The 23481-nt window shown below is 32.5% G+C and overlaps 1 protein-coding gene across 1 annotated transcript in view; it reads right to left on the bottom strand.

Moving 5' to 3' along the window:
• The window catches only part of LOC123006424, an 82350-nt gene extending 59609 nt beyond the window's left edge, over nt 1-22741 (bottom strand). Inside the window, exon 1 of the mRNA XM_044400888.1 lies at nt 22579-22741. Within this exon, the coding sequence (XP_044256823.1) occupies nt 22579-22630 (52 nt within the window). The 5' untranslated portion in view covers nt 22631-22741. The remainder of the gene's footprint in view (nt 1-22578) is intronic.
• Nucleotides 22742-23481: the final 740 nt, after the last annotated feature.

Below are 23481 nucleotides of genomic sequence, written 5' to 3'. Positions count from 1 at the left end.
TTTTCTGAAGTTATTAGTGTGAAGTAACGTCAAAACTCTCTGTGACTGTTGGTGTGTGCGAAGTGCGCTCTTTCGGGCCGTTTCGGTCGTCTTCAATTGTTAATGGATTTAATCAGCGGCAGTGACCGTTTCTGTCGAACAGATTGTCGCTCAGATTTACTCGTTCGGCGACCAGCGAACGGTCATTTGTTTTGTTCTGCGTTATCAACTCCTCTTCGGGTCGACGGGTGCGCGTTGGTTGCGTCCAGAAGACCGAAAAGTCGGACCTGGCCGTCGGCGAGATGTGGGCTGAATGTGTTCTATTACCTTCACCTCTCTGCCAAGATTTATCGATTGTGGCTCTTTTGTTCAAGACTTGCAGTTGAACCAATCACAGCTGCTAAGAAATAACAGGTTTAGCTAGCCCGAAAGTATCCAGACAGGTTTAGAGGCCACCATCGGTAGTTTTCGCCCAAAACCATAATTTAACTAGCAAAATTTAATTTATTAGTTAAATTTGAACAAAGGCCTGAGTGGAGAATCGGAAACGTTTGTCCATGTCACGTCCACGTCCAGCGCTATCAAAGTTTTTTAAATGAAATTTCTAACGTCACAACCAAACTCCAAAAGAACATCACCCCCGATTGTAAGAGCAAAGATTTCAACTTCGCTTCTCATTCTTATCGCAATTTTGCAATGTAGGTCGAGATGTTTCTGATTTCATATTTATTCACATTTAGTTTTTCGGTAAAGTTACAGAATTGTGAAACATAACAATCGTGATAAATTACAAAACACACGACATAAGATTATTTATCGTTGGATTTTAATTATTCATGTCGTATTTGTCGATAAAGTTTTTTCTTTTAACCCAAACCGAGCTTATAGGATTGGCGTAAGTGATAAAATGTTGAAGTAGGAATACTGATAGAAAGGAAACGATAGATTTGATTCATTTCTCACGACGGCAAGAGTTATAGTCTTTTCGAATGTTTCACACATTTGATTATTTATTTGTGAATTTTACTGCACAAGACAGCACAAACAAGGTTTGGTGATTGTTGAACGAATTAATAGAAGATATTCTTTATATCGTCACAGTGTGTAGAAATTGAAAACGTGGATAGGTGGTCTCCTCGTTGACTTTATTTTTATGACTTCTTTTATGAGGTCAAATGAAACAAGCTGCGTATGTCTGACAGGAAGCGTACAAAAGGTCGTTGTGTTTAGTAATTATTTGCATACACCTACGGTTGAAATGTCACATTCTAACCGCAAAAATTTATTATTTGCCTGTAATGTGGGAAATAAATTCAAATAATATGAGAGCACGGCTAAATATCTCCATCAATTTGTTATAATTTAATGACCTGTTTAGTTTGCGATATTTTTGCTTTAATGAAAGTTCACAGAACGGTTTTCTAGTTTTATGACGTTCTGTGCAAAGAAAACGTAATATGTTGGTGACAATGTTGTTAAATCGGTAGCATTGGCAGCGGATGTTTAAAATTTAACGCGCCCTGTTTAATTCATCGATTATGTCTGGCTCTGCCTTCTCTCCACGTTGACTAATTAGTACTTGCTAATCGATTAATATGAATGAGTTTAAAGGACAAATAAGATTTTTGAGAGAAGTATCGTTGATTTATTTGAGTTGAGTTAATTAGTATTTTTATCATGTTAAAGGAAATTTTTCGAAGAAGCAAGCTCATATAAATTGAAGGAATTGGATCATTTCGGGATATTAGTGAGCGCCACCTTTTTGTCCGTTTGTAGTTTCATGTATAAATTTACATTTACTTAGTGCGTATCAAATTCGAGTTGTTTAAAATTTAAAGAAGATCCCAGCAGCGCGCATAAGCCCGGAAATAGAAGAATTCATATATAAATAAATATTTAGACCCTGGTTGTCCTTAGTCCTAACTCTGGCAAAGTGGAGCATATCTTTTAGCACTTGCCCTGTTGTCTTTCGAGTATAATGCATGCCTGGGCTTGACAGCTGAATTATTCTGCTGGTATTTATAAAGCAACTAAGCCGCCTCGAAAAGTCCATGCTCTTTTTTGCTACAACTTTATTCGTTTTTCTCGAGGCGTGTGCGAAGTATTTACTGTTGTTCGCTCCTGTTTGTAATATTTCTCTTTTACACTTTCTTCGCCCTATTTGGCAGACGATTTGGCCCGCCATCCCCGAGATGATCTAAATACACAACATCAAACAAATTCCGCATGATTTCCTCTGTTTTAACAACCTCACGCAACCCTTTTATTTAATTATTCATCGTATAGTGTGAAGTATTAATAACAACTCGCCTCATCCCTTTACATGGACAAATGCTTAAACATCACAGATTAAAACTTAATACTCGCGGCTGAAACATGTTGAGCTATCACATACGAAACGAGCAGCACTCCAGATAATATTATTTGATAAAAATTTCTTGCTAAAATCTTATTTCAATGAAATACATAAAACGTACCGGCATTTTTTATGCCCTTTGGGACAAATTTAACTTCTCAAAGTTTAAACATCTTCCTTGTTTTCCTCCCGTCTTTTTCACGAAGTATTACCCAAATGTCCCGATTAATTTTAACGACTACAGTGCAAACATCAAACCTTCTTCCCTGCAATAGATCTAGTTTACAGCCTTATCAAATATATATGCACTTTGTGTCAACACATTTTACATTCCGGAAGCTCTCTAAGTGTCAAAGAAATTTCTCGCTGGAGACAACTACCAGGACCTTTAACAAAAAACACGTGAAATGTGAATCAAGTTTTGATAGAAATAATCGGAGTGTATTAGAGACAGTGAGTACAATTAATAATAAAGGAAACTTAGCTCTTGGGACAGGTAATAGGCTCTTGGGATAGTGATTTAATTTGTGGATTGACTTGAGGAATGAGGAATGGCATGCGGTTGAATTAGCGCAAGTTAAGTCAATAGTACGTGGACATTTAGCAAGAGAATAGCGTGTCAGTTAATTTGGACAATTAACCGTGCGTGAGAAAAAGCCACTTGACAAAGGCAGCAGCACGGAGAAAAAGTAAATCAGATTTTTAACTAGGAAACATATAAGAAAGCTTAAAAAAAAACAAGTTAAACAGATGAATGAATTTAGTGTTGCAAGGTAAATTTTCGATGGCAAAATGATTGAATTAAACGAAATAAAAAAATAAATAAAAAAAAAGAAAGAAGAGAAGGCATAAAACTCGTGTTACGCAATTTGTTGCGGCGTGTAAACAATTCAAGAGACAGCAGTTTTCGGATGTAATTCTTGCGGCGTATTGGGGTGAAACCATATAATTGAAATATGTGATAGGATATACCATAAGCAGAAATAAGAGTATGTTCCAGGAAAAAGCGGAAAGCGGAAGCAGAGGAAGGATTTCTTAGTTCCGAGTGTATAGTCCAGACAGAAAAGTATCCGCATGCAAATAGGATCGTCACAGTTGAGTGTTGCTATGGATACTTTGCTTCCTCTATTTCATAAAACACGATGAAAAACGCACCGAAATCAAAAACGCTAACAATTCATTGCAAGACATCCTTGCAAATATAATAAATCATACACTACGACTATACAAATAAACAGCCGAGGCAGCTCCGCATTTTATAAACTGCTGCTTCGGTGATATACTTTATTTTCGCTCTAACGTTATTTATAGCGATTTCCATTGTTTCCGACTAAACTCGGTATTACCAATCACATTTCCCTCCATTCAACTAGATTTTTATATCGGTTCCTAAAGCAAATACAAATCGAAATTAATTTTTACTAATTTATGACTTGAAATTGAATAAGATTTGAGAAACTGAACCATCTTCCAGTCACTAAATAAAAAACTTTCTGTATTCAATTATTCCATCAGAAGCTAAACGAAATTTCATCTACACAACTGTCAATTATGTGTCCTTAGCCAAGTCTCTGGAACAATAACCCAGGCCTTCGCATCTCACTTTTTCCATTCTAAAATGTATCCGAATTTTCCTTCAGATAAGCTCGTCTCAAACTTGAACATTCCTAAGAGGATTACTGAATCGCAGAAATTACCTGCAGTTGTAATACCTACGTATTTGCCCTCAAGGGAAAGAAACTGAGACTTTTCAACGTCACACCCTCTTCTTAATTATATTCATTATAACGCTTACTGAAATTTAAAATTACACTTTTCAATTTGTAGAAAACTAATTTCCATCTAAACAAACCGCCAGAGGTGGCGCTAGTTTTTTCATATCACTCGGTTGCCGTCCCCGGTGGCATATAAATATCACACCATTCAATTATTAGCGTGCTTCTGTTTGACTGAAGCCGTGTCAATTCCATTTGGCTTGAGGTGTTACCAATTAAATTTAAATTAAAATTAAAAAACACACCATCGAGAACTGACATTTCTTTTTAATTCGAATACTATGTTTTTACAAATGTTGAATAAATATTTAGGAAATGAAAGTGTTTCAGTGACGACTGCAAAAGGAAGTATTTTAAAATAAATTTCAACGACGTTTAATTGATAATCAACATGAGCAGGCCGGAATGCTTTGACGGAATTAAAATTTTCCGCTTATTTCATTTGAAATGTTGGGATATCCATCGTGCGTTTTTTCGTACATTTTCTTTTATTCAACGAACATATGGAAAGATAAAAGGGAACTTTTTGCGTTCATATGTCGATTAAAAATACATAAATTCAATCCCATCGGGAATCAGATAATGATCTAGACCACAAATGCAAATTAAGAGTGTGTGTCGAGCACATCTTTTATCGATATGCCGAATGGCGGAATAATTTTTCTGGCTTTTTTTCGGTAAAGGTGTGATGAATTTGCAAATTGGTATAGAACGGCTGTTAGAAGAAAAAAAAAGGAGTTTGGAAGTTTCGCAGTAACACAGAAGCTCAGTAGATAATTCCCTCTATAAACGCAAGACATATAATAATGGCCAAGTCTCCACGCGATACAAACTTCTAAAGACTGCTCGAAACAAGAAGAGCCCTCTACAACATGAGAAATGTTGATGTAGGATTAGGAAAGCCGTGTATGTTTTCGCGTTGCAGAAAGACTTTAGCTATATATTACTGTTCGTACAATCTTTCTGATTTCCCCAAAAATTTTATTTGATTAATCCGGATAAAAAGTTCGATATTATTTCATTCCGTAACGATTTTGCCTTGACGGCAAGGTAAAAAGCAAGAACAAGCAGGATGGAGGCTAGAAGGAATAAAAGGAGATACATTAATCAAAAGTAGTTTCTCCTGACGCTCTGGGATTCTCTAAAATTGCGAGTTTCACATTCAATTCAAATTCTTGGACCAGGTCTTAGGTCATTCACATTTTCACATTACACCACCATGCATAAATGCAAATAAATTCATTAAAAAACAAATACAGTGATAGATCACTCTAAAATTGCGAATTTCACATTCAATTCAAATTCTTGGACTAGGTCTTAGGTCATCCACATTTTCACATTGCACCACCATGCATAAAATGCAAATAAATTCATTAAAAAACAAATACAGTGATCGATCATTAATCCAGGTAAAAAGAAATGGTGGATGCGCCGGGAAAATTATTAAATATGATAGGGATCAAAACGATTCTGATTTTTTTCTGCTTGCACTTGTTAAAAGATTTGAGATAGACACATCGAGAAATTTTCAATGCTGTCAGCGCAAATCTGTGTTCACTTGTCTTGCTATCTATATAATATCGAGAAAAACGATGTTGCCTCGTTTTCTTTTTGCATATTAAATCAGCACAGTTGGCATGTCAATTTTCGAGCCGTATCAGCTACATATCACAAACCAAAAACCGGCAATGACATAAGAAATAATAGGCATTAAAGCTGTCATATAATGTAATAATAATGGGACATGAAACTATAATTGAACTAATTAAAATAATTTTATTTGCCAATATTATATGCGTAGTTAAGTAATAAAAAGCTTTGGTGAGTCGCAGTTTTTACCCAAATCGAAGATTTGGGCAAAAGATAAGTTAAAGTGGCAACTCTATTCAGTTCATGTGATTTGAGGTGTGATACAGTTACGAGGGTTTTTATTCACCTTGAATACACAAAATAGAAAATTGCTGCTTTTGTTATTTGTATTTCATTCACAATAGCGTCATTATGAGCGAAATTGATTTTCATAATACAGTGAGGAACTATTATTGTACAATCTTTAATAAAATTCTTTGTTAATCCATGAAACGGCAAATAGATCGCAGTGTATTAAAGTGCTTTCTTTATAACAGAGAAATTAACTGAGTTACAAAGTTATATTCGAAGTTGTGTTGAAGTCAAACGGAATTGAAATAATATCCTAGAGGTTTGGTTTAGGTAACAATTTTATCACTGCTCAAGTGTAGTAAATAAAGCACAATTATAATAAAATTACCTCATTTTAAAAATGTAGATGATTTAGAACAAATGATTCACTCGTCAAACTAAATTAAGTTAAAATGCGTTCAACAACACATCGTACCGGTTTTATTTACTAATAAATTTAAGCAAGATCGATAAATCTGACTTGTAAAGTTATTTATGTTGAACATTGGCGAAATAAACCGGCATTCCCCATTTTAGATCTCATTACATTTTATTATCAAGTTTCAATATACAAAATACCACACACTCAAGTCAAGTCTGTAACAGTAGACGAGTTTTAGAAATTTTCCCCAAATAACTTTATTTAATTACGACGTCAGTTACTAATATAACAAAAAAGATTTCTTGTGTAGCTTGTAACATATTACATTTAGCTGCTAACATCGGGAAATAAAACGAAAAACAATTAGTCTTCTTCTGACTCCTTGTTCTGATTACAGTTAATTTCTTTTGCGAAGATTGAGTTGAAAATAAGTGACAGAAGAACCTTACCCACAAATGATTTTAAAACGTATTAATATTATACTATTTATTAACACTACTGTAGCAGAAATTATACTCTTTTCGTAATTCATTTGAAAAATTTCTTTTGAATTAAAAAAGTAGTATTAATTCCTTCACAATTTTGATTTCATTTTATTGCGATTACAAGCGAAGATAATTACGTCGCGTGTCTGAACAAAATAAAGAATTCGTCTCAAGAATAATATTTTATTGAAAGAGTATGAATTGGCAAAATAAAATTTATATCGGAAAATTGCCTATAGCGCCCTCTTCGTGCCAGTAGTGTAGTTTTATCCGGCGACATCTGTCCGAGGGTTTTCCCAACCCCCAAAAGCTGGTTTGCTGCTCTGCTAATAAACGTTGAAGCTTGAAAGTCCTTTGTTCACTTAAAGCTAACGGGTAGAGAGGGCGCTCCTTGTCTACATTTGCACATAGAGGCTCGCAATTCGAAAACATTTTTACTACCCTCAATAAAAATTAGTAGGATTATTGAAGTTAGTCTATATTCCAATTATTAACACAAATAAATAGTACAAACCACCTTTGTTTCTGTGACACCAATCCTAAAATATAGACAACAATTGCAACAGTGACTAATGAGCATCCTTATAAGCGACAATGACAAGTTGTTGTTGTCATTTATTTTACTTAAAGTACATAGAATAGTAATAAAAATTCGTAAAGCTACAACTGTTGTTTGTGTAGCGGCTAAAAATCGGATTACGATAAAAATTGTTGCTTAGAAAATAAGCATGAATGAAAATTGGATATTCCTAAGAGGATTATTGATCAGCAGCACCTAAAAAGGTGGCGGCAAATCTGTTTGGTGTCACCACCCACACAAATTTAAAATTAAACTTTATTTGAGCAGGGTGTAATGTACACAGTCCTTTCGTTTTGCTCTCATGACTTCCTATTGATAAATAAAACGTTGGTTAATTTAAATATAAGATAATAAAAGACAAAAAATTTTAATTGAAAACAGACTTTCATCACATTTAAATTTAAATTCCGGTCATCCCATCAATTAAAATTAATTTAAATTTCACTTAATATAGTTTAACAAAGTAAATTAAACTTAACTACATCAAAATGGTAAATTTTTAATTAGAATGATGCAAACATAATATTAATTAAGAAGAGGAAAGAAACTCCTCGACGATTAAATAAATAACAAAATTGTGACTCGTTCAAATTTCATTTATTTTAAATTATGTAGTTTCATTTTTAACTGATGCTGGATTTATTATGTCGTACATATTTAATAAGAGATTCAATAATGTATTAATAATTTCTAAACCAACTTATGAGAATTTTCATTATTCCCGGACATGAAATCATTCATTTTCTATAGCGGTTAACAACCAATTTATTGATTGTAATTGATTACATTTTTATGTAGAGGAAGGTACGTAAGTTGTAACATGCGTAAATAATTGAGAATTGATTCTCCTAAAAATAACAAAAATATTTTTTATGTATTTAACAAGTGCGGTTATGTTTAAATTTGCTTAAAAATACGCCCTTGAGACTTCTGAATTTAATCAAACATTTAAATTTGAGGTTGAACCCTGGAATACCGCATAGAATCACGACTCTGGCACGTTTTGTATTTTTAAGTTTTAGCATAAATCCGGTATAAGTTATCGCATTATCAAGTCTAGACGTTAATTCCCAACGGTTTAAAAGACAAATACTGTACTATATTTCTGATTGCGAGAATACGAGAAATATCTATTTTTAATTCCGCTCGAAATAGAACCTTAAAAATAAATTGTCCCAAAGAGATAATAATAAAAAATACAAGCGATTTCGAACTGAATACCAGGAGGGAAACGATCGAGATATATTGTACCCCTGAAAATTGCAAAAAGAAAAAATTATCGCCAATATACCGACAAATGATGCTTCTCAGGTAATCGGATTCAAATATAGCAAATGTCCACAAATCAAGCAATTAAAATCGAATAAACGCCCGAATTCGACAACCGACAGTGTTGAAAGTGTAATTGTTCGTTAAGAAAGTCTCCGCGGTCGAATTTTCTTTCAGAAACAATGAGGTGGGTCTAATTTAATAGCACCTCTAAAACTAATTCTGAAAAATAGTGGCGGAAACTTGAGCAAAGTCCGGTCTGCCATAGATATAAACAGGTGGTCAACCGTAGTGACGAAGTAAAAGAATTTATTTGCTTAAAAAAGCCGGCGCAATTTGCAACCCTTTTGGAAAATTATAAGTCCGTTAACTTATAATTTACATTGTTCAGGATCATAGCATGATACGAAAACAGGTCTAATTTACAAGTTGTACACTTAATTCAACTTGTATTGTGTTTACAAATTTAAAAGAGTGAAAATTATTAATGAAACTCGGGGGAAAAGTCGGAAAAATTCACCGAAATAGCCGCATGCTCAAGTGCAATAAACAAAGCGGGAATCTTTTTTTCCAAATACGTACTTTTCATCAAAATTACATTACGTTGACGTCAAGATAAAATTAAACTTAGCCTTAATACATTAACGATTCCGTTTCACTTTTATCTATAGCGTGACAGTAAAACTTAGACAAAACTTTTAGAGCATTTATTTTGCTGACAACTCAAATTAAATACATTTTACGCATTATATCATACATTTTTAAATAAAATTCTTTAATTATAAAATGTTTTGTTAAAAAAAAAAGAAAAATTTTTGCCCGGCGCATCCACCATTTTTGTAGCAGAATTTTGCTGCTATAAAAACATATTTAGAGGAAAGAATGTAAATTTTTTATCGTTTTAGGATGAAAAACACTTGTCATTACTTATTTCCAGCAATACGTTTCAACTGCTGTAAAATAAGATTTGTGGCTTAGATATATTTTATTCGTCCAGATATGAGTGAGTACTCCATATTTTCATAAAAACATACTTTCATTTATTTCGTTTTTACAGAGCTTACATTTATAATGTATAAAAAGTTAAAATTGATTATCAGTAAATTAAAATAAGAATAAAATATTATTTCGATAAATTAATGGTATGGTACATTTCAATGTGATTAAAAATGGAAATACAACTGTGAATTACATTCGATCGGAATTAAATTTTCGCTCAAAATCTGCATGTAAACATATGTGAGATCAGGCAAATTACAATTTTGCTTTACTACTGCAATAATAAAATTTCATAGCACTGGAAATGTGCTTTATCAAAAATAATTTTATTTATTTTCTTATACAAATAAATATATTTTGTTTCAGTGCACAATACAAATTGTCTGTTTCTTGTTTCCGCATGGTTTACTAAGATGTATTAGTGTCTAGTTTTTGTAAGACCGCGCCTTTAGCTACTCGGCATATGAAACGGTTCATAATTCTTGTGACGTTACTATTGATTAAACTTGATAAAATCAAACAACTGTGATTCCTTATGCAATCACAATTTATTTAATGAAATACAAAATATTTTTCAGCACGTATTTTGTTGAACCGTAAAATACGAAAGTTGCATGCATTTGTATGTAAAAATGTTCAGGCGGCCGCAATTAGAATACATTCTTAAGTCTCGATATGTAAAATATGCAAACTAAATCGTTTTTTCATGATCGAGTAATCAAAAAATGGCCCCACAATAAAAAATTAAGGTTGAAAGATCGTTGACGCGAAAGAAGTTTAATTTAGTGGGGTCTTATTTGTCGGAACTGCGATCTCTGGAGGAATTCGCACGTCGGAATGGGCCGTGATGGACGTCCGCCCTTCTGCCATCACTTGAAGAAAGCTACTTTAACGTCGAACAACGACATTGACCAAAAGAACCCCAAATGTTCACAAACGGAATGACCTTTTACATCTAACGGCACATAACGAAGGATCAAGATTCACAAGGATCGGCTTCAAACTGATTAAAAAGGGAAAACTGATTTTATAACCTCACGGTGTTTGACAAGAGGGTGAAAAATTCAAACGGGTTAGGTTCACTTCGTTTATTTATCAAGAACACGACATCGTGGCGATTTTCTTTTCGTTTTATACAAAGAAAAATCCACTGTAAAAATTACGAGCAAATAATACTCGAACCTGCAAAGCAAATTTTGGAATTGCAATTCTCATCTCACGTTAATCAAATTTTCAACATTTTTTTAGTTTTCGTACACTTAGGAATGCATAGATTAAGAAAAAATAAACCGCTTTAAGCTAAAACGAAATTGATTTTTCATTATACCTGCGCATTCTCCAAAATTGTGAAATAGTGCAGTAATTAATTAAACATTAACAGTGATTATAAATAATTAAAATAAATTCTGTATCGACAGAACAAAGTGTTCAGTGTTTAGTAATGTGGTTGCGTTGAAGCAGCTATGAATGTTGTTCAGGAATAATTGTTTGCAATTTTGTTGTAAATTGGTGTTTTCCATTAGAAAGAACCTAATTTAAGAATGAAGTCTATAAATGATAATAGTGATCCTTTGTAATACGTTGAAAAGGATTCAATTATAAATTTGAGTGTATGTAAATGAGAATAGCCTCACCAGTAGAAAGGGCTCCTTACTATTCCCACTGCCAACAAAGGCTTAATGCTTCCAAATTAGTTCCTATGGCACAGACGCTTTGGTACAAAATGTGGAGAATACAAAGCAGTTTGTAAACAAATATCGCCAAACATCATCAAATTTTTTAAAATGGGTATTTATTCGGGAAGCTGTTTAGTTATTTAAATTGATCAGGTCCGTATTACGCCCGAGTAAATTTCGGTCAAAAAGTTAGAACACGATTCATAAAACATTAACTTAGAAATCTGCATAACGTATAACCAATACGCAAAGTCTATTAAAGTTGTTAATTAAAATTTATTGTGTTTCTGGACAGTCACTTCTGATTTGTTAATGCTAGGAAAAGGTTTCCAGCATCTAACTCTATGCAAATGACTCCCAGTCGCTGCCTCTTCGAAGACTCACCCCACTTCCTGTTAAACACATCCATATTCCAAATCAAATCTTATTTGCAAACAAACTCATTTCCAACCCTTCATTCAGTATAAAATTTACTCCAATTTATCACACTCTAAGTTACTCGAATTCACTGTTTGTGGGTGACACCTACAAACCTTTTTCTAAAACAATTTATAACAAAATTTGTTATTTTTGTAAGAGTGTTTGTCTATAATTAAAGTAAAATATTGCATCTACCCAAAATATGTTATGTTATTGAATATGTTAAAAGCACAACAAAATGAAATACTGTTTTTAAAATTAATCAAAACAAAAGTAAATTAGTTATGTGAACAAACAGTATTCTTGAGAGATATTTTGACATTAGCATAATTAGAAACGACATGTTCCTGAAGAGATTGGAATTAACAATTAGCCTGAAGAAACTCCCCTTAATAAACTGTATCCATAATGGCGTTTCCTTATCCTGAATTTCCCGTATATTGTCTTGAAACTGATTGAGGTGTCATCTGAGAAACACGACAATTTCCCGTAAACTGTTATTTCAATCAATAACAGATTTGACAACTACAACTAGAGATTTATTATACTCCGCTTCTTGTCGCATAAATAACAAAAACGGGTTTAAATATAAACATTGAATTTTTTATCCACCAAATCTCATTCCGCTACTGCCGAAATCATAATCATTTCCATTTAAGTGAATATTAAATTTTAGAAAACTTCGTAATTACTAAGAAAGCCACCCCTGAAAACAATTATTCGCTGACACAAGCGACAATTATGCGTTTTCTCTTGTTTATCACATTAAAGAGCAAATTAAAAACTTGGACTGGTTGAGAAAGCGATTTGCATATTTTCCAGCAACACAAAACAAATTTCATTATTCGGAACTTTTATTTTAGGTAATTTCATTAATTCATTGGCAATTTCGAAACGATTCGACACGAATTAAAGCTAGCACCGGGGTGCATTCGTCTGATATGATTACCAAGAATTTCAAATTTTCAATCAACGATCGTATTATCGCTTAAAAAGCCAATTACTATGATTAACCTGTTAAATAAATTGGAAACTATCATAAGCTAATTAATTACCATGTTAAATATTTATCGAAAGGAAAGTTATGAGTTACACATTGTACACATGTCGGAATACCGAAAAACTCGTTAAGGTATACACACGTATATTTTCTTCGACATCTTTGAACCATTCTATTATTTAGCCATTATTGTTCACGTAGCGTACACCAAACGCAATCAAATCGTTATGAAACTACTATTTTGTCTTCTGGCAGCTAATCTACGTTTCCAGAAATGGCATAAGGACCCCACCTACTTCCAAATAAATTCTTAATGTAACTACAAACATCAAAAAACGCTTTATTTTTGCTCAAGTTTAAGCCACAAAACATATTTTACATTATTTTAGACTTGTCAGCGCAAATTGACTCTTCCAGGTTAAAAAGAGATTTAAATTATGTTTTATACACAAATAATTCGGCCGTTGGTTATTGTTATATTTATGTTTACAAGTTCTGTATTATTGATTATATTATTTGCTGCGTTCACGCCAGACGAATTTTGTTTTTGTTTTATTGACGTGATTGCCACTATAACGTATTTACATTGTATTTATATGTATTTTAAGTAATATTGCAACAGTTCACAATTTTGGTTCTATTTGACTTGGGACAACCTCACCCTTCATCTATCAGTCCAACAAGGCCAGGAACTGATCGATAATTTCATTCAATCGTGATAAAATTGTTGTATTTTTATTCCATGCTATTTATATTTATTGGTGCCCACACTTAAATTATTTTTTCGTTTAATTCGAAAATTCTAAGCGTGTCATATTTGACTTAATCGGATTCGACATACATATTCATATAAGTAAATTAAATTTGTTTATGCTTAAGACGTACAAATCAAAAGTAAAATTTGCCATTTGCAAGTTTACAAGTCGTGAGCAATAGTGGGAATGTTCCGTGCAAATGCACCCCCGTTTAAGTGAAGTGCTGCAATACGTCAGTCCGGAAATGTGTCTCACCATGCACTAATGGTCTCCAACAACAGATTTCAAAGTGCTACTAATGCTATAAAAGCTATTAACGCAGTTTTTTTTAAACTTTATGGACATATTAATAAAATTACGATCGATCTAGCATGTTGTTGAATTAAGTAAGTGTATTTACTTTCCTCCCAAAGGGCCAGAATAAATTGCTCTTATTATAATTGCTTCGGTTAAGAAACTCGCAACCAACAAACAGGCTTATTAACTTAAGGTTGTACATGTAACAATGATTTTCTGATGTTGACGTTGTGCAAGTGTCAACACAAGTACAATTAAAATCGCGAAAACTCCAGGAAAAACTTTTACTTTAAGATTTCTCCCGGGTAATTCACTGGCGAATCATTTTTTCAATTGTTAATGAATGTGAGAAGCATTGTTAATAGGTTTGAGAGTAAAAAGTTTCAGTAAAGGTAATGTTCGTTCGTGTGGTAGGGTGTAACAATGTCAGATAGGAACAACGGTTATGAATTATTACCTTAATGTCCCTATATACACAAAAGGCATACAGGGATACGTTTCAAAATGTACAAACGTCGATGTAATGTTGCATTGTAACACTGTTTTTGTTTACACTTCGATCTGATATAACTCTTTATTTACACATCGTTTCTGCGTTTATCACAAAACCCACCTTGATTTGACACTTTTGTCAAAGTTGAGAAATTAACACGACTAGATTGCCAACAATACAATTGACATTGTGGCCAGATAAACCATCAAATTATTTAACGAGCGCACGGAAAAAATTCATTACATTCAACATAATTATTTTTTAACACAGAGAGGGTACTAGTTTTATAAACCTGAAAATAGGTTCTCTTAACTGTCGGATCAAATAATATTCTAGTTGTTCTAAAGTGCGCAAAGAGTTGTTTGATAGGGTTTAACAGTTATTTGTATTATAAGGAAGGAAAGTGTATCTTTTGCTCCCACAAGTGGAACTTACTGCCGAGACTTGCCCAGGAAGGAAAGACACTTTTCTCCAATGTAATACATATAATTTTTCCTACAATCCAGCAAGTAAAACTTCAAAACTAAAAATTTCTCTTGATATCCCAGTTTTGACATTAAATCTAGCAGTTTTTCCATTTATATGGGGGAGGTAAAATTCTTACCTCCCTGAAAGACTACATAAATTTTTATAGTAATTTTGACAAATGATAGTGATGATTGGCCACTTTCCTTTCTGAAATTAGTATGGAGAAATTCACTTTCTGTTTGGGTCGTACCGTATTTCGCATTTGCTTTGACGATTTTGTGATACTGTTTATGACAACTTTTCATGCAATACTTTTAGCAGCACTGATTGTGTAATGTCGTTTTTAAGTGAGAAATTGTTGTAGATCACCGAAAATAATGCAATTTCAGTATTTTCAAGCGATTTGGGTACTGATGGATACTTACGTGAAATGACATTAGTTTTAACTGCCAAATATAATAATAAACCCAATTTAAAAAGCGTTCAATAAAAGAAATACTATAAAAACACGTGCTACAATTTTTTATTGTGATACTCGTTAAGTATAACAATCCCCACTTCGTGACTCGTGTCACATACTTACTATTTTTTAACACTTTTTTAATACAAAAAAAAAAAAAAACAGAGACACTCAACGAAGGCCTGGTGGCACAGTGGTACAAACACCACTTTCGGCAGGTAATTTCGAACTTTGAAAATTTTCTTACTATAACATGTTAAAATAAAAACTTAAAAAACATGAGGTTATTAAGAAAGTAAAAACAAATTTTGTTTACCTGAATGATGAATCTCTCAGAAACCATAAAATTGTTTAATCACCGTTTAATATAGCTTTTTAATGTCATTTTCATTAAAAACTAATAGAAACTCAAAACAATATTTATGTTTCTTATTTAAGAAGATTATTTATTTTGATGACAATTACTATATTTTTTAGCTATATCTACTTCATTTTGATGCCGTTGAGAAACGTAGACTTATGTCTAATGCTATATTTATTTAAAACTTTTTTTTTCATTAACTACCGGAATTATTAATAATGTTTGCATTCTCATATACCTAATTGTCCTAATCGTATGTGTATTTCCGAAATAAATTAAATATACATAAATTGATAAATAAATATAATACATATAAAAATATATAAATAAATAAAAATCTTGATATTGTGAGAATATTTTCCGTAAATTTTAAAGAAAGTACAATTAACCTAATTATTTAAATAAAATCAATACTTATTTTTTGTATGCTTAGTCTTCATAATGTAACTGGGTTTTATTAGACCTCACTAGTAACGCTAGTTTACACGCTTTTTATACCTTAGCTGAAAGTTTTAATTTCTTATAGATTTGGAGCTATTAAATTTAAAAAAAATATTCAAAAAAGTCCATCACGTCATGTTTAAGAAATATGTAATTAACAAAAATACAAAAACCGCCAAACAACAAATTAACAATTATTTTACTTTGTTTTTTATAATTTTTTATATTAGTTGTCTTTATAACAGTCCAACAGTAATCTCCTAACATATTTTCATCCTAAAAACCTTTGTGCCGATATTTAAAAAGTATTGATCTTGATAAAAACTCATGCTGCATGAGTTTTTAGAAAAGAAGTCCAACTGCGAGTCAGTATTTTAGGACCCATTCAGATCCATCTAGCAATAATTTTGCAATAATTAAACAACAATAAATATTGTTAAATATTTGCATTTTTTAAATAAATGTTAAATCGTAGGCATTTGTGCAAAAGCAGGAAAATCATCGTTCGTAACAAAAAACTGTGACGTGATAAAAAAACTTAAGAATAATTTTTATTTAATTAAAGGTAATTTTTTTAACTTTATAATTTTCTGATTCCTATTTGGAAAAATATAACCACAATGTAGCCAAAATGTGGTAGTAACAAAAAATTAAGAAAATTCTTCACCTGCGCAGCAAATTTAAAATTTCGTTGTTTATAGAAGTCGTTTTAGATTGTAGAAAATATGGAATCCGGGCAAATGTTAAAAATAATTTAGCAAAATTGAGCGTTGAATGTTAACATATGACAGTAATTTCTTTACGTTTCATGTATTTTCCTGTTCTGGCGTAAAATTTGCAGTGGAAATCAAGCGATAACAGCAAGATTTGTTGTAAGAGTAGAAGGCTGCACGAAACATATGTAAAATAACGTTGTGAAGCATATGTGTTTACGCCGAAACGTGAAATTGAAAATGTCGAGGAAATCTAGTTAATAATAATATTAAGAAAAAGTATCGAACGTGGTTAAATTTGTCGGAGAATTAACGTGGAGTGAAAGTGTGTTTGTCCATTTCTTGTTTCGTTTGGGAATTGCAATATAGGCCGAACGTGATCTAATCCGAGTTTTAGTCTTTTTATAGGTATCGTCCTGATTGATTTTACACACCGTCTGCTGAAAGTTTGAGGTACGGAAAATTTGAATCTTGAAATAATGTGGGCCAGGCTTTTCCCTCGGCTCGTCACGAAAATAACGAAACAATTGAAAAGAAGATGCGGAAACAACAGGGTATATTTCGATTTTTTTGTGGCGAATAAAAAGGAAAATTATTGCCGTTGTTAGGCGGGTATTATTAAACCGGAATTGATTACATTTTGTGAATCTATAAAAACGCATCAAATACTTTGCAAACAAATAGAAAATATAAATAAGATACGTCAAGTTGTGACGGTGTACTCAAATCCATTTCTTCTAAGGCTGTATTCAAATAAACATTCATCTCGTATGAAATATGACAGAGGCGTGTATCCAGCTTAAGGGTTTCAATGCTTTTAATAGAATTGCACTTTGAAAATTATTTAACGTTGTAAAGTATTTTTGGCATGTGATCGGAGAGACGGACCATCATGGTACAAACTTTATTATAAAAATCAATAAATTGTCTTTTTCATTTTCTACTAGTTGTTTCACCTTTATTTGTCAAGTCTGATTTGACAAAAGAGCATTTACTTCGTAAAAATACTGACACGTTAACATTTTATATTAATTCATTTGCGTGCGGCTTCTGTTTGTCTATAGCAACCACTTGAATGTCTAAATTTTTAATAATAACCATTGTAATGGCGCTTTTATTCTGTCTGCTTAATTGCAACTTCTGATAAACACAAAAATATATCAGCACGCATTAGAAATAATAAAAATATATATTTTGATATTATTATTACTAACACTAAATTCTATTGTTTAATATTTATATATAAAATCCCATTTTTTATTAATAATCTCTAAAACCACATGTTAACGGAAGCAACACGTCATGAAGTAAACCGCAGACTAACTAACAGTTTACAACTCAATTCGATCCACTTAATAATGGTGCAGAGTTAAACTTGCCAAACTTAAGGTTTTGTTGTAAATACCGTTTAAAATTAGCGTGTTCATGTTATAAAAACAATATTTTAATGACTATTGAAATTTTTAGTTAATGAAACCGTGTCGAAAATTAATTAAGTACTTTTGACAATATCATTTTATTAAGCATATTTCTGTTTGACTTATTTTTGTATTACTTTATTGATCTTATTGTCGAAATTGCGTTCCTATAAATACACTATTGAATTATTTTCATGGAAATGTTTCAATTTTAGGTTCATTTGTAATTCTTGTACAGTACTGGTTGTGTTGAAATGTTTTATAGCAAATTATTTATAAAGTCTAGTGCAAGAGAATTTATAGGTGCAATTAGTTCATATTTTGTATTAGAAAAAGTTCCTCAATTGGTCTGATAAAATTTGTAATCAATAAATGCAAATGTTTTGCGAGCAAATATTAATAACGCACTTGCTCGATGTCGTTTAGGTATCGACAATCCATCAATTTTTTCCGTAGCTCGTTTATAAAAATTAGGTTGTTAAGTAACGTCTCGTGAACAATTTGAAAAATTCAATCAATCTCTCTTTCAAACTACACTTTCATTTCGCTTGATTTTTAGCAAAACTCAATTAAATTTTTATCCAACTAAAATCCAAGTTGTAGTGTTTTAATCTGTTGTTTGGAGTTTAATTTAGGTCTTGAAGAGGTTGCGTCTCGGAGGGCGCATTTGCGGGCCGGCGTTTAGAGTCCCCGCGAAAATAAATTAAATAAAAAATTGAAAAGGGCGAATAAAGTGAAAGAATCTATAGTTGTTAAACAAATCTTGTGTCGGAATAAAAGAGGGAAACAGAACCGCGAGCTGTTTAAATAAAAGATGCACTGTCCTAAATTCCCAAAGCTTTTCCGCAAAGCAGGATCGTATGTTAAGTGTGGCGGGAAGGGGTGACATCCTAGTGGTAAACGACAGGCTAGCTGGGGTTCTCAGGAGACCCCCTAGGTCCGTCGTCGTCAGCTTGAGCAAACATGTCCCACGTATCTGCAATGCGAGATACAACAATGGAGGCAAATGAGTCAACAGTGTACATTATTTATAGTACGGCCCGAAGCAGTGCTATCACGACGAGTCAACCCATATGAACGACCATTGCTAATTATTTGGTCGCGGTTGGACCAACCACATAAATCTAAACGAGTCATCCAACTTCATTTTCCCCCTCTTCATCTCAAATATTTATCGCATTCTATATTGCATGACGACCATTCAAAAAGAACCATTCCAAGTAAAGCGACTCTTTGCATTCAAGTGGAAAAATAAACCATACTCGAAACTCGCGCAGAGAATAAAACGTTTTAATCACAACTTTAGACAATTTTAAAACCAACTCTTCCCTGCCATATTATAATAGTCTAATTTACGTGTTTGGCTTTTCGCGAAAAAATACAACTTAACAACTTTGTATTCATAAGCTAAAGGATAAATGCACTACGACAACTATCGCTCTTATGTTACAAACTTTACCGATATACCGAACACAAAAGTCTCAACTTGAAACTTTTACATGCATTAAACTCCAGAGATGTTGCGAGTCCAACTTTTACTACGTTTGAGAACAAATAACGTTTACTATTCCAATAGCAATAGATTCCGGCAAACATTGTAGGTAAATGAGTTTATTTAGAAAGTATGAACTAAATTAATTAACGTTATTTCTTGCAACTATTTCTCATAATAGATAGTCAATTCAATTCAAATAAATTTAAAGATTAAATGTCGAAATTTTTAATCAGAAGATAAAAAAAAATAATTTTTAATTTTTTAATGATATTTATGGTCTTTAAAATAAATTTTAAATTAATTTTCCTCAAAAACGAGAAGTTTTAGCAAACAACGCAAAAAACCTCTTTTTAAAAAAACTATAGAATTTACGATTTTGTGACCGAAAGTGGCAAAAAACTACAGCCAAAATTGTTAAGGTACTTTTTACCTAAACCCTCCAGTTCAGGACGCCTCTAATTAAAAATTTCGACAATTTATTTTTGAGTTCGTTTAGGTTATCAGCAGTACCAAAGTTTTTTATTTTATTAAAAATAGGTTCTAAAATATTGAAACAGAAAAATTAAAAATACGCTTTCTTTTCAGGGAGTGTAGTGTCCTTACTTTTCGCTACATGTTTACAGGAAACCTTAATCTTAAAAGTAAATATTCTATCACCTGTTTCAATTTTTAACAATAAAAATAAAACAGCCTGTATTAAATATCTTCCCATTTAGTAAAATAATACAATAAAGCAAAGGTTGCTTTCTTAATCTTAAGCCTAACCAAGGAGTCATATCTATTTGATGTAAATTTAATAATAACCTTCTATTGAATAAAACTTTGATTTCATTAAATAAACTAAAAATACAGTATGTCTCCAGATTGAATTTACAAGAGGAACATTTTTTATCTTTAATTTTACGCCAAAATTGCAAAGAAAAAACATTTTTTGTTTCATCTGAAACGAGCAAATCTGTAATTAAAACTTCATTATTCTAATTAAGTGAAAAAATAATAATTTTTCTTTGCTTTTTAAGTCCTATCACATTGACGGTTTTATTAATTTGACAACTATATGTCACTTTGACAATTGATTTATTAATTGAATAATAATAATTTTTGTTAAAAATTACTTTGTTTCTTATCTTAAAGCTGTTTCTTTGAGTTGCAATTTATTAGAATTATTTTTTCACTAAAATTTTTGTTATTTAATTTGCGTAAACTCATTTGTCAAAGTGACATCATTTTCAAAAAAATAAAAGCAATGTGATGAGATTTCAAAAGGGAAAAATTTAGCACAAGTCCAAAATCAGGAAAGAAATAAACTTTTCTTTCTACTGAGTTAGAATAATGAAGTTTTAATTACAGATTTGCTTGTTTCAGGTAAAGGAAAAATGTTTTTCCTTTGCAGTTTTAGCGTAAAATCTCTTCTAAATCCAGTCCAAGGATATACTGTGTATCAGTCTAACATAAATATATATATATATATATATATATATCAGTCTTAACACAAATTACAGCAGAAAAAACATTGCAGTTTTTCAAAGCAATAGTTGTTTGTTAAGTATTTTTAAAGTGTAATTTTTTGTATGTTTAAATGCAAATTAAACGGTTAAGAAAATTTTAATAATAAAGAAAGAGTTTGACGATAAAAACGCTAAGAAGATCCAAAAATTACCAGAAAAAATTGCAAAAAATATTTTGTAAATTCATTGTCCTAGTAAAAATAAAAAAAGTTAGGCTCAACAAAAAGGCAAAAGTTCTCGTGATATTAAAAAAATGTCATCTAAACTGAATAAGTGAGTTGTCCGCGATCAATATTATCAATAATAAGCACTTTCGCAGGTGCACTTATCGTCCCATCGGTGGACAAGAAAGTCAACGACGTGCTCTTTAAACAATTTACGTCAACTACTTGCTCCCCCAAAATACGAGCCCAAAACGATTTTTGATACGATCGAAATTTATGTCAGTCGGCGCTGAATTATTCCGGAAAACGATTTTCTCTAAATCTACCATAAAATATACCTGCCGGTACACGTTATACACACACACGCTTTTGTAGCGTAGCTTAATCTCTACCATAATAAGCTATGTCATATTTATGAGCAACATTTCAAATTCAGTACGCATACATTATAATAGCGTTAGCCCAAATTGCATCTTAAGTCGGCTAAAAATCGCTCAAATATCACTTTAATTAAGACATATTTGTCAAAGTTGCGGTAATTATCAAGATATACGCCAATATACGGAGCAATTAGAGTCAGCTGGTGGTGTGTTGGTCGCGTGATCCGTGAAATGTGCACCCTGATCAACACTGCACCACTTTTGCAAACCTTCGTTCTGGTAATGAACAGAAATATGATCGTTATATGCATATCTACCAGACCTGTTTCCGATCTAATCCTCGCCACGACCCAACATTTATCATACATAAATCCTAGCATTACTTGCACAACAATGCATATCTATCCCCTACTTAATTGTTTTTATTTCAAAAATTAAAAACAAATCCTGCACATACAAAAATTTTCCACATTTTCTGTTTTCAAAGTAATGACAAAACTTTCAAAGAAACATAGAATATTTTATGTTAAAAAAACATAGTGCCGTTGCCTGACCTAACCTTCCCATAAACAATGTAACAGCACATGCCGTAACGACAGTATTACACAAATGCGGAAGTACACCCTGTACTACCAAGGGTGCAATTATATCATATGTCGACAATTTTATTTCTCAATAATTCATTGGGAAATGTCGGAAATTATCGGTTCAAAGACAGACATCTATTACACCAACTATCAATTTTTCAAATAATTTTCCCTCAGAGGAAAAGATCTTAACTTACCGGTGAGCATCACAAGAGCGAAGAAAAGAAGTCGTCCACCCGGGGGCGACATGGAGCGGCAGTTGCATTGGCACAATCCACTGACTAGACACAGAGCCACTACGGCACAGATGCGGGGTTACCGAACACAAGTCATACGAAAAAAGTCCGGACAACCGGCGCGTCGCCACTCACCACTTCAGCAGACCGGCGGCAATTGCAATGCGGTGGCGGCGGATCGCGTGGCGGTGGCGTGGAGAACATGAGTCGCGCGCCACCGCCAGTTACCACTAGCTGGCCCTTCGCCGGTGATGCTTGCACTCATTAACAACAAAAGTCGAATTTTTCGAAAACCCATTATTTATTTGTCATGCGAAAACGCAAACTTCTATCTTGGAAAGGACTAGACTGGGTTTGACACTATCATGCCATTCTAACAAACGACAACTAAAACAATCCGCTCGTTCTGTACAAAGTTTTATCAACAAAAAGATAAAACATTAATTCCAGACTCACAAAAGTGCGCATACCGAGGTACACAAAGGGCACATTTGGATCGAAAAATGACGACTAACAAGGCAAATAAGCATACATGAGACCAGCTAATTGGGACTAGTCACACTAGTCACACTAGTCACACTTTCTATTTGATATTTACACCTATTTAAAACAAATTTTATAATAAAATAAAAAATACATTTTGGTAGAAAAAATAATACATTTATTTCAACCAAAGTTCTTGTTTTCGCTGTAATGAAATAGCACCCGACGTAAATTATCGTTGCTACACATGCAATTATTGGTTTGTAATAGTTTCAGCTGTATCTAGAACTATAAATTAATTCGTGGAAGATCTGTATACCAATATTCATGAATCCGTTGCGGCAATTAAGCAGAAAATCCAAGGAAGCAGCGAATAAATGT

This window comes from Tribolium madens, unplaced genomic scaffold (genome assembly GCF_015345945.1).
Source record: "Tribolium madens isolate multiple individuals breed KSU strain unplaced genomic scaffold, Tmad_KSU_1.1 Scaffold_2;HRSCAF=44;Tcas5.2_LGX, whole genome shotgun sequence".
NCBI lineage: Eukaryota > Metazoa > Arthropoda > Insecta > Coleoptera > Tenebrionidae > Tribolium > Tribolium madens.
Note: the sequence above shows the minus strand (reverse complement) of the source record. Positions and strands in the feature narration are given on the sequence as shown.